General features: G+C 41.7%; 1 protein-coding gene across 32 annotated transcripts in view; it reads right to left on the bottom strand.

The window, feature by feature from the left end:
- Nucleotides 1–17,950, bottom strand: part of KTN1 (kinectin 1) — a 484,843-nt gene that overhangs the window by 407,721 nt on the left and 59,172 nt on the right. For all 32 annotated transcript variants that reach the window (XM_085626790.1, XM_085626798.1, XM_085626810.1 and 29 more), the window contains exons 2-3: nt 11,172–11,730; nt 4,016–4,168 (exon numbers count right to left, since the gene is read on the bottom strand). In XM_085626790.1, the coding sequence (XP_085482916.1) occupies nt 4,016–4,168; nt 11,172–11,688 (670 nt within the window). In that variant the 5' untranslated portion in view covers nt 11,689–11,730. The remainder of the gene's footprint in view (nt 1–4,015; nt 4,169–11,171; nt 11,731–17,950) is intronic.

Below are 17,950 nucleotides of genomic sequence, written 5' to 3'. Positions count from 1 at the left end.
AAGGAGCTGACAAACGGCACCTACCGGCCCGCAGGGGTATTGCTCGAAGAAAAATCTTCCAGATCCAGTCTGACACCTGGGAAATAAAAGGTAAGGAATCTGCGTTTAGATGTCTCGATCAGATGACTGCACTTCTACTATTCAGGAAGGCTGCATCAAGTCAGGAGTCTGGAAAGCCTTTACTAGTATGCAAAAAGGCACTGTTAAAGCGGTTATATATTTTGTGGTTTCAGGGGCTTTTTGACTGCAATGCATGTGCAACTATGGCCCTTAAGGAGAGAAGAAAGCAAGTGTGGCCATGGAAAAACAATCTCTCCTCTAGTTGTTCCTACTATGATTTCAACGGGAAGGTGACCTGGCATACCACATAGCTGCAAATTATCAGTTAGTTGGCACACAGCCTTGTGAACGGATGGTGGAGAAATGTGGTTTGCTTCTCCTGTAACTTTAGGAAGGGAAACAGAGGCATACCAAAGCAATTATTATTATTATTTTGAGTTTTATATAGCGCACGGTTACCCTTGAGCATCCCAGCGCTAGCCATAGATCAACCTTCACTAACACATGATGCACTAGACTGGAAAAAGATGAGTTTAATAGTTTCCGAAAGCGCAGAGTACTGATCTCTGCCCGCAATGCGAGTGGGAGCGAGTTCCAAGCAGAAGCTATATTCACTGAAAACCTTCTCCCTCCTGTGCGGGCTCGCCTCACTCTAGGAGACTGGAGGAGGAATTTATGATCCGAGCGGAGTGCCCTTACTGCTTTATAGGGTTGGATCATATTCCTTAGGATCCCTGGACCCTTCCCCTGCAGACTCTTCTGTGCCATACAAAGTGTCTTAAAGGTTACACTTTCCCGCACCGGAAGCCAGTGAAGCGCCTTCAGTGCCGGTTTGGCGGATTGCTTTCTGGGGATATTAGTCAGAAGTCTAGCCGCTGCGTTTTGCACCTGCTGCAGCTTCTTAAATGTTGATTCCGGTGCGCCCAAAAAGAGTGCATTGCTATAATCCAGCCTCGAAATAAGCCCCTGTATAAGCAGCTTACGGGAAGTTTCAGGGAGGAGTGACAGAATCCTGCGGGCTGACCGGAGCATACAAAGCAATGCAATGTATCTAGCTGTTTGGTGTTCTTGGTCAAGATGGGAGGCTTTTTTCTCTTGGATGTGAGATTGGCTGTGTGGAGCTGTTGCAGACTTATGGCGCTCTTGTTAATCTCTGAATGATTTCGGGTAGTGTAGATGCAAAGTGTAGCTTTAGCCAGACCACTGTCATCATGCGTGCTCTCCTCTTTCTTCTAATCTTTTGTTTGTGTATGTGTGCCAGATGGACCTGCAGTTCTATGTGATGGAAGTTTTCCCATCGGTTCTCTGCATCAGAATACTCTGATGCGCAACTTTATTCCGCCATCAAGGAAAGTGTAAATGTATCGGTATCGGATGTGCTTTCCTAGTTGTTCCAAAGGAGTATCACCTAGTGAATGCCATATGGGTAACCAATGAGTACTGATGTTGGTATGGCTGGTGTTCAAAAAAAGAAAAATATGAGGTGGAGGAACAGATCTGGTCAAATAATTACTATGGAGTACATTTAATTACTCCAACGCATGGGGACTGGCTGGTGTCTCCGATTGTAGATCTTGTCCCCATTTCATTTGCTATCTGCTAATTTTGCTATGGATAAAAGTATCGTCTTCTTGCTTTCTGTGCTACCTTTGCTCAGAATAAATATGCTTTTTGTCACATGTTCCTTTGTATGCTGGAACTTTCCATTTTAGTGTGATTCAAAACTTAGGCCATTTTGGAACACTTTTTAATCAGTCAGAGTTCATTTTCTGAAGTAGGCATGGCCACTGTAATACAATGCCACTTACAAGATTAAGTCTCCTACTGGTGCTGGCAAAGGTATGGAAATCGACATGTTCTGGGCCCGTTTCCTCAATCAGCATGTCTGAGTACTGAGTGATTCCCATTGAGAGTCAGGTTCTTCTGGCTTGGTTTGGCTACACAGTAGATGAGGCTCCTCTATGTCTCTGTTGCAACTGGCCTCTCTTTTCCATATGGGACCCGTTTTACTGAGATATTATTTAATAGCAGTTGTAGGTTGCGATGAAGAAATATGGAGGATTGTGATCGATAGCTGCACATTTGTCTATGTGGCTATCTCTGTACATATGGTATGGTGTGTGTCTTGCACCACCTTTATATATTGTAATATCTCCTCAATATGCATTGCGAATGCACGGTCTATGAAAAGGCAAATTTAGTATTCACAACTTCTGGTGGAAAGGACGTGCTGAGCAACGATCAACACATCTTTGTCACATCTCATTTACCAACTGGCAGAAGGTGGTGGAAGATTCATCTATCAAGTTATCAATTACAGTAACTCCATGTTCCCACTTTGTAGATAAGCTTTTTAGGGCTTGAGAGTTTTCAGTTATCTTATTAAGGAAAGGCACTACACCATGCCACGGTTTGTCTTACATTGACAGTCACACTGTCCACTGTAGCAGACTAGGTGCAATAATCTGAATGTCCAGTATCAACAAAGTGACTACTACGCAGGAGCCGTGGGCCATTGTCCATGTTTTAGATGGCTTCGATTTCTTACATTTTCCAGACATTTGTTTCCAGCAAAATGGTGGTCTGTTCCTTACCTGCAGAAGCAGGGGATTATGAAGATAATGAACATAGACTTGCTTTGGAAGAGGTTCATCTATTTTCATTGAAGCTCACAAATTCCAATGTTCTTGTATTTGCCAACTTTGAAACAGGCACAGCAGGGGATCTTCTGACTAATCAACCAAAGATGCAGTTTTGAACATGAACAGAGAACACTTTTCCCATCTCTGTGTCTTCCCTGAAATGTTTTTGTGCAGAATAGAAAGGGTAAAGGCAGTAGATTCAATAAGTTTGTGATCTTTGGCAAATATTTCAATACAAGTGAAGGAGCCTAAAGAGGGAGTCCTTGACCTTTGATGGGGGATCAGCCACTAAATAATATGCTTTGACAGCTAGGCTCATCCCCTGAGAAACAAGGAGATACAAATTATTCTTTACCTTGTGAAGAAGAGGGTGGGATGATATTTACAGCCAACAAGCCCTAGGTTAAAGTTAATTTGAAGAAAAACACCAAATCTGAAGTAAAGAGCAAAGCTCTGTGGATAGCCTCATACTTTGACGTGTAGTACAAAATCTAACTTCTAGAAGCCTCCGAATGGAGTATGATCAAGATCTCTTCAACTTACTGAACAAAGTTTGGTTCTTATCACAAGGTGAAGAGTTTGAACAAAGTGCTTGACAGAAGCAACGTTAACTGAGTGCATGGGAACACGGTTTGAACACAAAGAATGGAGGATTTCCACTCTGATGATAGGAAATAATTCAAGGTAATGAATCAACCAAGTTAGCCATCTCTTGAATGGTTTTGACCAAAGCATAAGAAGTTTAAGAGTGGCATTGAGAAGACATAAGCTACTAAGACAGAGCTTGATTCAGGATTGTATCAGTCCATGACCATTATGATCAGGTGTTTTTTAACTTTACTTTATGTTCAAGAAATATTTGTAAATAATAAAACAAAACACAACCCTCTTAATACAATGTTGTGCATGCCGCACTCTTTAGCTTTCAGATGAAGTTAAAAAAAAAAATCAAAATTGATATTGAAGCTCTACAAACTTACAGCGTCTTCATATAATGAGACTACATGCGGACATTGGGAAGAATATCAAGTTGCAGCCAGTGCCATTAGAAGTCTGCAATCCAAGACAGGACAAAATGTATTATCCTGTAATACAAGTTATTTACAGTCTAAAGACATTTAAGCTTTTTCTCATGAGCACCAACGTCAAAGAAGATTCCCACAACTAAACGATGGGCCCTCACCTATGTATGCACGAAGGGATCAGGAAGAAGAGGGGGGTACTAGAGGCACTACATATCACAAAAAAAAATTGAAACATTAATGTATATCAATAACAATCCTTTAAGACTTTAAAAAATGAACAGAATTCACCATTTTCAATTTTTTGTTTCTTCACGGCATTCTTTTTCTTGCTTACTCCAGTTTCTTGCTGTTTTGACTCCATAGGGAAGATTGAAGGGTCATGCTTCTTCATTACAGGAGCAAATGGTTCAACCTTCGGATCTTGGGCAGGTGGAGAGTCATCTAATAAAAACAGAAAAACACAAAAGCACACTAGAACACTAATCCATTTTATAACAGAAGACAAACATCAGGCAATCACTGCCGGTTTAACAACAAAGGAACCAAAGACACTAAGAGAGCAACAAGTTAGTTACCTTCAGTAATGCTCTTTCTAGCACATACTCCAACAACAGATTCCTCATCTTAAGAATATCACCAGGCACCATGCTGGATCTGAAGACTTTTTCAGCAATGTTCCCATAGGTTGTGCAGTAGGAATGCCTAGCCTAGTGACATCACTGAAGGAAACTCCAGTGTGCAATAGTACGGACACTGCGAGTTCTCGCTGATGGCTAACATATCTAACCAGGGTACTCCCCACTGATCAAGAATGCCTCCTCTCACCTGGGGGTGGAGAGGACGCTTGTGATTCACCAGCCAATGTTTCCTCTCCTCGTCTGCCCTGGCAGTCAGGGAGCCACTAGATGGTTGGCTACCAGGTGCTATTCTGCTGGTGAGAAGCAGAGCCTCTAGACAGAGGCCCTGGATCCAGGATCCATGTGGTCCGTGAGAACTTGCACCAGCTTCCCCTTGATGGAAGGCAGGAAGGCTTTCAGACAGATGGATTGTCCAAAGGACTGACATTGAGCTGGCTCTCTGCTAGAAACCACAGGTTCCTTTCTCAAGTCACCCTGCCAATCCATTAGCGATGCACCTGTCACATCAGTGAAGTCTGGGTGGTGAAGTACTTGTGGCCTGCTGCAGGTCAGGTTGGGACTGGTCTGCCACCGCAGAAACTAGTGAGCCTCTGTAGAGGCAGAACTAATGCTCGGACAACTGAAACTTAATGTTCCACTGCAGGACCCAAATATGGCATCTGGAATATTGGGGGAGTTGGATACACTGTTAGGTGCTCAGGAAGCCTTAGAGCTTTCCTCACTGAGGCACAGTACTGAGTTCAAAATATCAAGATCATATCCTGAAAATGCAAGACTTGGTGCAGCAGTGGAAAGGCCTTGAAAGCCACCATGTATAGGACCGCTCCACTGAAAGGAACCCTCTGCATGGGGAAAATGCCAAGGATTTCATGAGGTCGACTGCTGTCCTGCGGTGGTGGACAATTTACAGCAACGATTCCGCTAGGAGTAGCTTGTCATCAAGGTACAGGAGTATATGTATACCAAGCCTCCGAAAGTGTGCAGTGACCACCACCATCACCTGAGGGGACAAGGAGAGGCAGAAGTTGAGCATGGTAAATGGTAAGCATTCTAACCTCACAGTGAATTGCAGATAGTCTCTTGGATCGCAGAACTAGTCCATGAAAAATGCACCGTCCAAGGCCCCGGCCCAGATTCCTGGGATCTGTAATGCTATTGGAACAAAAAGGTTTCTTCGTTTCTTCCTCAGGTTGTGCAATCGCATAGGAGCAAGTTGTAATCCCAGAAGCTAGTTTGCAATGCCATCTAAACACGGACACCGCCTGAATTTCTGGGAAAAGTTTGAAACTGCACCAGTACTCAGGGGGAAGGGGAAGTGGTAAAAGAAGAGAAAACGTCCTGTGCTTAGTCTGGTCTTCCTTAGCCTAGGTACTTCACTCTGGTTCTCTCTCAGGTCACTAAGGAAAGTGTCTGTGTGTATCGAATGAACGAAAGAAAAGTATATAAATTAAGGGTACTACTGAAACAAAGTCTAAAGAATAACCTGTTTTCCTCCCCTAAATCCAGCTTGCCAAAGACTTCACTCTTTCCCACTAAAGAATTTGGGGTTAGGGAAAACAATACACACGTTTGATGATCTCTAGAGGGAAATATACAATACCATCACATGAGAACTCTGAGAAATGTAGCATAAATTATTAGCCTTACTGGAACCCTCCTAATAAACCACATAAGGAGGACCTTATACCATGCGAAGGATCCCGATAGCTAGATCTTTATTCCCTAAAATACTTCCAATAATAAGTGAATTCTGAGGAAGAAATTAAATCTTGGAAATTGCAGTAAAAGGTTCCAAATGTCCAAAACAAGACTTTAAAATGACAGTCTTGCAAACAGAGCACGTTACTAAATCTCATACAGTATCTTTCTAGAGGAACCGCGGCAGCTGTGACAGGATCTGAGAATTTGTGAGCATTCTAAACTGGTCTTTCTGAAGAAAGGCTTTAAGAGGGCAGAGGTACAATATGCTCGAGACCTCTGTCCTTTTTCAGTATGAGCAGGTAGAGCGAACAGCACTGCTCTTTTCTCATCAAAGCCGACACAATCAATGGCAACTTTGACCCCTGATGGTGCACTCTGGTGCTCAGCCACCACCATGACCTTTGTCCCGGAAGAACTGGGCCTGCTTTGGCTGCAGTTTGGGAGCGCTGGCATGGTCTGTAGGTTAGCGACCTGGAATAACCCCTAAACCTCCTGTACGGTTGGTGGAACTACTTTGCAAGGGATAAGAGTCCCACGGATTATGCTAAAGCTCAAGTGTCCTTAAAATCATTCGAATTCCAAATCAGCCTTCTCTCCAAAAGAATCTAGTGTCACCTAAGGTTATGTCGATAAGGGACACTTGAACATACTTTGAAAACCTGGTTAGTCGCATTCAAGAATGCCTTCTAAGCACTAAACTGCTGCCAAAGGTTCTGCCAACACAGTCTGTGGTGTCCAAGCCAGCACGCAAGAAACTTCGCCATATCCTGGCCATAATATATTGTTTCAACCAGCAAGCCTGTGAGGTCTTCCTGAATAGCCAGCAAGATCTTGCTCGTCATGTTCAATAAAGCATAGGTGATAGGTGTACATGCCAAGAAGGAACACTGCGTTCAAGGATCTTAAGGCTAAACTAGCCAGAAAGAACATTCTCTTACTCAAACCATCAGGACGCTTCGAGTCTATCTAGAGGATTGTTTCAAAGGAATTTGGAGTGACCCTATACGTTGACACCTGTACTACCAGGCTTTCGGATGTAGGATTCCTCAAAAGAAAATCGGGGTGACAGGGAGGATGGTCTATATCACCCGGCAACAGTTCCACTGACTGGAGCACGAGCTGGACTACATGCCACAAGTGTCCATAAGTGTCTTGTTGAATGCCAATAATTGCTCAAAGGAGGCTGGACCTGGTTGAAGGATCTCAGTCCATAAATGTGCCTTAGTTACAATGGCAGGCACCACAGCTCCTGTGAAAGAGGCAGTCTCTGGAGAAATATCTAACCACTTGGTATATTGGAGTTCATGTGCAGATACCAAGGTACTCTCAAAGTCACTTTGTAGATCATCTCAAATCACAAAGTGTAAGATAAATTGAATAACTTGAACGATGAGCAAAAGGAAATTCTTTGAATGTGGCTACTGAACACTCCCCAGATAATTTGACAGAAGATGTGGCTGCTTGGATGAAGACATTTAGGGTGCTGAGTTACTTCACCTCAAAAAATAAAAGAAGCAAAAAACTCCTCAAAGGAATTTTTGCAAAAGTTAAACTATTGAAACTTCCTGAAGCAAAAAACCACATCAGTCACCAATTCTGCAACAAAATAAAGCCAAATCACTGTACGACTCCTTCTTAGATGCTAATCAAATAGCAGACCTAAATAAAAGACTGGAAAGACGCACGTACAGCGCCAGAAGACCAGACAATAACATTTTTAAATCAAGTTAAATCTGGCTCACCTCGGGACCCTTGCCCAGCCAGAATAATCCATCTCTGTTCCTGAGATAATAGCCACACATCTTACAACTATTTTGTATCAATCTGTTAGGGGCAGGTTACTTTCCAAAAGACTGGAATATAGGGTTGATCCTTCCTTTTCTTAACAACCCAACCTTGATGCTGGCAACCCAAATAATTATAGGCCCATTACTCAATTACTATTTCCGGCCAAAATGGTCAAAAAAGCTGTTAATCAGAAACTGACGACTTTTATAGATAATAATACGAGCCTTAATCCAACTCAGTTTGGTTTCTGTAGTCACCACAGCACAGAGATGGCACTGATCACAGCTACTGAGGAAGTCAGACAGACAATAGATTGTAGGGGAAATGCGGCCCTGATCCTATTAGATCTTTCGGCTGCGTTTGACACAGTTAACCATACTCTCCTAATTGACCGACTTGAATCGATTGGCATCAAAGACAATGTGCTCATCTTCCTCACTTCCTTCTTAGCTGAGCGAATACAAACAGTCTCCTTAGAAGACTTTACATCACCAGCCTTCTCATTGCCTTGCGGGGTGCCTCAGGGCTCGTCCCTGAGCCCCACCCTAATTAATCTGTCACCCCACTTGCAGCGTTGATCAAAACCTATGGTTTAGCGCTGGTCTCGTATGCTCACGATATGCAGATCATTGTGTCCGTAACAGGTAGCAGAAGGCCACTAGTAACCATTAGAAACAAAGCGGACACCATAAGTCTAAATATTTGTCTGCACAGTCCAGCAGTAGGAGTCTCTAATAAAGTGATGCAAGCAAATTCTTTGCATCCTTTAATAATGGGGAGATGGGTAACCATGGGAAAGTGGATTGGGCAAGTGATTTAGCACAACCAAGATTTGATATAGTACAATGTGCTTCATACAGATTGATTAATTTTTGATCTTCCATCAAATGCACAATCGCAGCTACATTTAGAACATTCCCTTACTGAGTAAGGACTTGTTATGGATACATACCTTCAGAAATAATGCTACAGAGCAAGGTAAACACATCCAGATACAGCAGATATGTAAAATGAGCAGAGCTACATTTAAAAACACCTGAGCTCATCATATTTGCATTTAGCACTCTTACACTTGGACGCAAAAAAAGGAATGAGAGGAGGATAATGTGTGACTTCCAAAGGAATCTTAAACTCAATTTGGGATAGCGAAGAATTTTGTATACAAACTAATCTTTGTTCCTCAAACATTTCCATGATGTATAAGGTTGTGTTTTTTTCCCCCCCAAAGTTCCTTCGGCTACTATAATGGTTTCCTGGGATACAGTTTTCAAACAACAAAAAGAGTGCAGAATTTGCGGGTATGGATTTGAAACCTTATTACATGTACTATGTACCTGTGCATCATTACACTGTATATGGTACAACAGCTGGGGTGAATATTTGGGAAGAGGGGGTAAAAATATGCAGGCAAGTAGCAGAGCTTTGCCTAAAATGGAGATCATGCACAGGTAGTCTGAGACGTGTTCAAGTTACAGGACTTGGCCTTAAACCACCTTGGGAATGCCTACAGTTCGAATGATGAGGACAACGAACTTCAGGCGAGGCCCATAGAAAAGTTGCTTAACTGGAAAGCCTGAGGTTTTCTTGGTATTTTGTCTCACAACATTGTGGCTAATGGTATGGAGACAAGCTGTGTCCTCATGTTTACTGAAGCAGAAGAGGCCTGTAATAATGGTTGTGTACAGGCCTAGAATAGCTATTCTGCCACTCTGACATTTTTCAGTGGGGTTCAGGTTATGGGGTTGATTTCAGAGCAGCATTGGCTTGCATGACTTAAAACCAGCACCAAACTGCAAGAATACGTGACCATAATAGGGTCCTTCTGGCATGTTTAACAGGTTTGGCAGGGCTGATTTTGGTTTCGCGTCCAGTTCTGAATGCACTGAACATAACCAACTGGATCTCATCATTCATAGACCACCCTTACTTGAACAGGTAAAGCCTTGGTCAGGCTCTAGGTCAGATTTAGCCCTTTGAACTTAATAATTAAGTAGGACCAATTTACTGATAGGTCATACATACCCAGGGTCTCTAGTGTTCGTGCAAAAGTAAACTTAGCATACACAATGGATGTCTGAATGAGATATTCCTGGGTATCTGTGAACCATCTGCTGACACAGTAACCACTCCCTCAGGCACCATGATATGTGCAAACACCCTAGAAACAAAACTGAGACACATATGGTGGTGCTTCACCCTGGTTGTGATTATTTACCACCATAAACCAGGGGTACATCCTATGCACGTTCAGGTTGAGCAAATGCAAGTAAGGGTCCTGAAAGTCTTTCCTGTCACTTTACTGTCTAGCTGTTAGTACGTGAGCCAACAGCTGCTCTGGGCTTCTTCAGGGTAAGGAACTAGCTGCACTAACTGTTTAACTGTCAGTACCCTTCTGTATTTACTAGGGAATTTTAATACCAGTGGCCTGTTTTTATCTGTTTTTATTATTTTAAATACTATTTATTGTTCTAGGTGTATTATTTAATCATGTACACTTTGTATTGCTGCTCATTGGTGATCAATTGGTGGTCTTATGTATTCTTCGCTTTTATGGTTTTTAACCGATAATAAAGCTTTTTGACTGACTGTAAGGAACTAGTGGAGATCATTAAGATTCAACATGGACAGGGTATTCTCCCATAAAGAATTGTCTGCGTGAACTCCAAAGATTGGGGTGGAGAGGCAGAAAATGAAACACTCACAAGGCTACAAAAACAACTGATGGGAAGAACAGAGGCTAGCACCTGGGGCACAATCATATTGGCATTAGCAGCCAAAACAGACAAAAGACATCCATAAAAGCACATTAAAAGTGGCTGGGTAACACACAATAGTGCCAGGGAAGCCCATGATTGTATTAATGGACAGTCATTAAGTGAAGGGACAGGAGACACAGCAAAACAGGGCAAGGGCAGGAGTAGAGCAATTCATGCTCCCCAACCAGAAGTAGAGGAAGTCCAAATAGGGTATACGTGATGTAGGATTGTCGCACCATGGAAAACAATTATACCACGTAAACGTACCCATCACCTTTTTTCAGTGATAATGTGAAGGGGATCTTGCTTGATAACTCACTATTTTCCAATGCACTGTATGTATCATTATTGTACCAGACACAGTAACTTGTACTCTACAAGGCAATTTCAATTGGGTTTCAGAGCCAATTCTATTTCTGCAAACCTCAGTTGCACTGAGACACAACCAGAACTTGAAAAACTAGATTCAAAAATGGTTCTTAACAAGAGAATTGTGGACACAATATTAGCTCTGTTATTCATCTTCCTTAATTCCACATTATGCTTCGCAATATGAAATACCTCTGGTCTGTGTCTGCTTCTTTTGCGCAGATTTTTTCTTGGTTCCAGTAGCTTCTAGTGGTGGAGTTGGCTGCTTTGCAACAGGAATTGATTCTACTTTTTTGCCTGCATACTTTGATCCGCCAACCGCTGTCTCCTCCTGCACAGGTCTGGACTGTTTCTTTTCCTTCTTTTTTCTATCTCTGAGGCTGCTTGGATGTTCTGCAGGGCTCAAGGTAACAGGAACAGTGTGTTCTTCTTCTACGGGAAGTGCATCCATCAAATCAAACTCTGGCGCTGCACTTTCAGAGTCTGACTCGTGAAGGTTCCCATTGTGGGCTTCTTTTCTCTTATTCTTTCTCTTGTCAGTTCTCTTTTTATCTATCTTAGCTGGTGGGAGCTTCAACTCTTTCTTCTGCTTTGCCAAAACTTCATCATAGGATGTCTCTTTCATGAAGAGCCAAAAGAAGAGGAAAATGACTGTAATAACCACAGAAGGGACAAGGACTATAAAATAGGTTGACTCGTAAAACTCCATTGCTATTCTCTTGATGATGTTGATATTGTTCTTCCAAAGTGTCTAAATAAAGAAAATATAAAATTAATCAATAAAAACACAATTTATTACTGAAACTGTTATATTGTATTTGTGGTTTCTCCCCAATCTGATCACCTTACGACATGGAATTATCAAAAAACTGTAGAAAAATAAAGTTTTGTAATGCTAAGTATGTGGTCCTCAACAATCAATGAAATATACTGAGGGGTTGATGGAAATTGAAAATTAATAAACATTTGGTCATATGTTGGGCTTGTGCATTTACAGTAGGTCAAAACAAAGGCAAAAAGAACCATTTAAGGGAAACCAGTGTGTCTGAAATTAAGCAGAACGAAAGAATGTTTTCCAGAATTTCTATGTCTTTTATGCAACGTGCCTAATTAACCAAATTCATAAACCTCAAAAATTCCTTCAATAAGAAGTACAGTTTTCGTTCACCAATCATAGAACAGAGCAATATTAATTTGTGTGCTTAAAAAAAAATAAAAAATAACCATGTTGGAGGGTGAGAAAACGAAAAGAAGATTGTGCTATAATTATCTTCACAATACTGTACCGATTGTTTGCGAGTTACTGTTATTGTATTTCAGTGTTTGGTGTTTATTATGACGCGAGAGTCCTTCTCAGGCAGCTAGCATTTACGTAAATGAAAGTCTGAATAGATCCCCACACAAAAAGGCTTTGTTGCATAGCTGTGGATTTATCAAATTGTTGATTATTTATATTTCATTTTAACATTTACATGCCACGAGTAAAGTGCACGTTCTCTCTCTCAAGTGCAAATGTGTTCTGGAAGAAAAAAAAAATGTAATAAAAAGGTTCTTTAGTGAAGCAGCATTTGAAATAAATTCACCACCCTATCAACGCAATGTGTTTCGAATGGCTAGTGGTCCTTCCTCAGGGTGTCATGGCTCAACTTTGAGGAAAATGTGATTCAAAATTCACTTGAAAGACCATTTAAATGACTGACCAGCAGATGAAAACCGGTGTTTACAGGGTACCAACTGTTTACTTCCAAATGCAATTCAGAGATAATGTTGCATGCTTTGCCTATGCCATTTACTCATCAAAAACCTAATCTACTTCTGTGACCTCCCAAATAAAACTTTCTAGACTCCGCCCTCTTCTATCCTTCTATTATCCTATTCAAACCAACAAACAGATTTACATGTCCTCCGCTCAAATGACCTCATATTTCCCCAATACTAATCCATCACTAATCGTTTTTGGGTTCCGTATTAGCCTGCTACTCGTCGTAAATTGCTTCGACGCCTCATCTGGGGTGGTAAGCACTATCTAAATAGAATTACAATTTAAATTAAGTTCCCTGGTGCATGTGTGAGCATTGTGTTACAACATGAAAGCTAATTTTCATTAAAGAGTAATTTACCATAATACTTGCACAAACAAATGGACCTGGTTTAGAAACACAGAGGGAGGTCCAGGGGAACAAGAGGAAAGGACGGTCAGCGTTTGCGTCCTATCTATCCAAGCTCAAGAAAACAAAGGCAAATTTTACCGGTCTCGATTGAGATAAAGTAGTAGCTCACTCATAGGGAATTGCCGGTTGTACAGGAGCCCTTCTTATTCGTGTTGTCTCTCCCAATAGGTGAGGGGCCAACAGGTTCCATAAAAAGGGTTTGTTTCTTTTCCTTCTTTTTTCTATCTCTGACCCTGCTTGGATGTTCTGCAGGACTCAAGGTAACAGGAACAGAGTGTTCTTCCTCTACGGGAAGGGCATCCGTCAAATCAATGTGTGTGTGAGGAGTTTGAATTTAGCACGTTTGTGTATCAGGAGCCAGTGTAGTGCCCTAAGGTATGATATGATGTGAGTTCTGTGTGGGAGGTTGAGGACGAGTCTGGCAGCCAAGGTCAGTATGGTTTGCAGTCTTCTAGTGACTTGATTGGTGATCCCGGCGTAGAGGGTGTTCCCGTAGTTCAGCTTGCTGGTTACTAGGGCATGAGTGACAGTTGTTTTAGTGTTGCTTGGCAGCCATTTGAAGACCTCCCTCAGCATCTTCAAGGTGTGGAAGCAAGAAGCTGCGAAAGCATCGACTTGTGTAGTCTTGTCCAGTTTGCGGTTCCGGATTATTCTGAGGTTCGGTCAGCCACCAGTTGAGGTCCCATAGTGAGGTGTTCTTACTGAAGATCACTTTTCTGTCTTGTCAGCGTTGAGCTTGAGACAACTGGCTTTCATCCAATTAGCGACCTCGTCATGCAGGAGGTAAACCGGTTTCCCAAACGACGTTAGCCAGAGGGATCATCGCAGCAAAGTGGAAATTAAAATAAGTAAAACGTTGAAAGTATGAGACCAGGAAAACAACTCTTGATAAACTGATAAATCGCCTTCATGGAAGAAAAAGCAACCAGAAATTATTAGGCTCAATCCCTCACTTCTGCATTTCAGAAAGGCGCTGAAAAACACCTCTACTATGAGCACTTCATCCACAAATCGATAAAGCATGTCAAGCTGTTACCGTGCCGAGGCTCAACCAAAAGAGAATTCCCTCTCCTTTGACTCGTTCTGGAGTCATCCCTCCTCTGCTATATACACTGCTCCATTGCTCACAAATCCCAGTACAAAAACACAGAGAAATAGATTTAGGTCAACATCTACAAAAATGTTATTAGGAGTGCAGTAGTACTTACTAATGCTAGACAACTCAACACAATAAATGTGCTGTTTAAGAGTTGTTTTACACACACTTCTAAATAGCCCCATGTAATATATACCACTTTAAAGTAGTCCTAGCTTCTAAAAAAATTGGGAAGGTCGACAGATGTAATGAGAAAGACAGAACTACAACACCGTGAAGCTAAAGTGCAATTGGCTAAAAGGTAAGGAGTGGAGGAGAGAGAATGTTGCTGTCCCGTGCGTCCACCTGAAGAGCACCCCCACAGAACCGACACCATGTCCAGCAGAATAGATGCATCTGAGGTCCTACCAGAATCCACCTTGCCTCTTAATGGGTGTGTTACAACATACTCACACAAAGCTATGTGATGGGTTTGAGGTGATTGTGGGTAATCGGTGAGAGCAGTCTTGAGTGAGCGTTCTTTCAACTCATTTAAAAGCTAAAGATAATCAGAATAGAGCTGCAGTTCTGGTTTTCAACTGAACCAATGATCACATCCACAAGCATTGAATACCTTTCAGAAAAGCCACAGTGAATTCAGAAATCTGTCTTGTCACATAACACTAGAGATCCTAGCACGGGCCTATGAAGGAAACAAAACAAAAAGTAATAATCTCTTCCAGAGGACTCAGATGAAAACAGTCCTCCCTGCTGATCACCCCACCTGCCAGGTTCCAGTGATAAGAGGGATAATTTCAATTAGTCAAGGAATTACTCAGTACTGTACATTCTACTAGTTATGCTGTACGATATAATCTATGACCTTCGCTTCAGAAAAGGCCTTCATATATTTATCTATCTGATTTTCACTTGTGTAAATATAATACAATATGAATCAATGATTAGGCATTTTCTGCAAGGTGTTACGGGCAGTAGCATCACTATAACAAATTCAGGACCAAAACAATGCCCAGTCTTAGCGAGGCATATGGAAAAGGGGAGTGTGTGGCAAGTGAGTGTGCTAATTTTTACTCTGGTGCCCAAGCACAGGTATGTGGAGGGTGGGGGGGTTGTAGGTGGTTGGGGAGGACAGAGCGTTCCTGTGTTATTCACAACTTGGTTCTCAAAAAAGAAAAATACCATCTCAGAATGCCTTTCTGCTCAACCTCTACCTATAGCTCAGTCCTGAGTATGCCCCACCAGTGTCCACTGTAAGGGATGCTGAGATGAAAGGACCAGTTTTAATTGGGAAGTCTGTCAACGGCAAATTTTGCAATTCTAGTGAAAGGATTTGTAACTGATTATTCTACCCCTATACCCCCTGATTTCCCGAGAGAGCAAGTAGTGAATGTCAGTTTCATTAAACCTCTTCTCCTATTGAACTTAAAATTATTTTACACACATCTCATCTCTAGAATATTGTTGTGGAACTTTGTATTAGCTTCCACCCACAGCCCCTACACTGAAAGGCGATTAATTCATATTACCTATTCCCAAAGGGAGGCATTTTTCATCACCACCTGAGAGGTACTCCTGAACAAGAGACCAAGCAAGCTATCTTCTAGATAGTCTACCAGCATAGAAACACTGGTGTTGCGGGTCAGTCAATCTCCTGTCTTTCATAGATTCACAAATCCTATTGCCCTTAGTTGGTCAAACCCTCCTTCGGTTCATGTGTACAGGAGCAGGAGGAACAACATTTGGTGACATCTGGTACAAAAGAGACTTCACCACGCTTCCCAGCAAGCCATTACCAGTAATAAAAAAGATTGGAGCTAAGGAATTGTAGTCAGTAGTTTGAAGCCCTAAGAAGCATCCCAAGTATGCACAGAGCTTCTCTTATCAAGAACCTCATATACAGATCAACCGAAGGGACTCTTCTGCTGAGGAAAGGATGTAAACCGATTCCTTGACCCTGAAGGTACACAGCAACCACTGCTGAATATTTATGAACACCCGTGATGGTGTGGGTTTTCTAACAAGATCCTTAAACTAGGTCTGCTGTTCCTAGTTTGAATTTTAAAGTAGGCACATGAAGTACCCTAGAAAAGAGAAGAAACTATTAGGACAATGACTGAATTTGATATTTTTAAAGGAGACGTAGATCACCAAGTACTACCATGGCACCGCCCCATTGCCGGCTAGGGTTTTCCAACATTTGTGCCTCAGTTAAATCTCCAAACTCTCAGATTTTAAGTATGGTGAAGTGGGTACGGAGCACACAGGTACCAATGAAGCAGCAGAGCACTGTCCAAGTTAAAGAAAAAATACAAAAAGGGTAAAACATGTGTAACTCAGTGGAAGCATGGAGTTTATTCACAAATGCACAAGAGCAGTGTGCAGGCATATTGCCTGAAGCGGCTTCTTGCATCTTCAGATCAACAAAATGGAGCAACAAGTCTGGCACCACATCAGTCATAAGCTCTTTACCAGTCTAATTTTTTTAACAGAAGTACAAACACTTATTTTTACACATATTTAATGAAGTACTCTCCACCATGATCACACTCAATTCAAATTAAAGTCACACCAAGGCTGTCCTGATGTCAATGTAGTACTATACAAAACTCTACATAATATAAACAGCATCTTTCCACGTCAGTGTCTTTAAAACCCACAGTTCTGAAGGAAAAAAGCAAAACCTCAAATCACGGAACAAAGAATGCTGCTGCCAAATAGGCCCAGGCTGGTGGATGGTGTCACACATGTTATGGGGCAACCAGACAACACTGCAGTACATGCCATGAAATTATCTCTGAAAGACTGTCAGACTTCAGAGTGCAGACAATCAAATGTCATCACCTCTAGAAGGCTAGCTGGACTGATGAATAGTTTCACGCATGCAAGTTTCATTTTTTTTTTTAAAGGAGTATGGCTGGGTATTTGACAGTCACCTAATAGATTAGGCAAGCCTGCTTCAGATTGGCTCACATGGCAGACCAGTAACTGAGAATTTAGTAGTGCTGTGCACAGTCACCTGCATGACGGCATCACTTCTAAAACGCTGGATGGTCTGGGACAGAATCAATTATATGACATTCTTGCGTCTAAAAAGCAAGAGAGATGGGGCGAAGAAAATGTTCTAAACATTCTCTGAAAAATTAATGAAATAGGTGATGGAAATTAATGCAACAACTCTGAAAAAAAAGCCTGTACCTAGAATATATATTGTAGTCATAATTTAAGAAAACCAGGCCAAATGAAAGCCTTTCAGGTTTAGTAACTTTATCAAAGTCACTCGACTTGGGCAATAAGTAACAACGTTTTTGATTTTCTTCAACTTTAAATGTTTGATTTCCAGCCCCTTGCAAAAAACCCAGTTTCTATTGCCCTCCCTGAACTTACTCTAGGGCCCTCCATTAGCCGCCAATACCCAGTGTCTAGATGTCAATCAAGCTCTTCATTGGGACTTTGCTCCAAGTTATTGAGTCAATGCTTCGATCCAATTTTAGAAAACTTTAAGGGTGCAGAAACTCGCACTGCTCAGACAGCTTTGTAAATCTCTTTTTATATGGGCGATACCTCCAGCAGGGATTTTACAAAGATGAAGAAGCCTCCTTTTCAGAAAATATGCTTAATGTAAAATGGGAGATCAATGCTGTAGCATGTATGTCTTCTTTTAATGTGCATGCTTCATAATAGAAAGAATGGATAAACACTAAACC

Source organism: Triturus cristatus, chromosome 9 (genome assembly GCF_964204655.1).
Source record: "Triturus cristatus chromosome 9, aTriCri1.1, whole genome shotgun sequence".
Classification (NCBI taxonomy): domain Eukaryota; kingdom Metazoa; phylum Chordata; class Amphibia; order Caudata; family Salamandridae; genus Triturus; species Triturus cristatus.
Note: the sequence above shows the minus strand (reverse complement) of the source record. Positions and strands in the feature narration are given on the sequence as shown.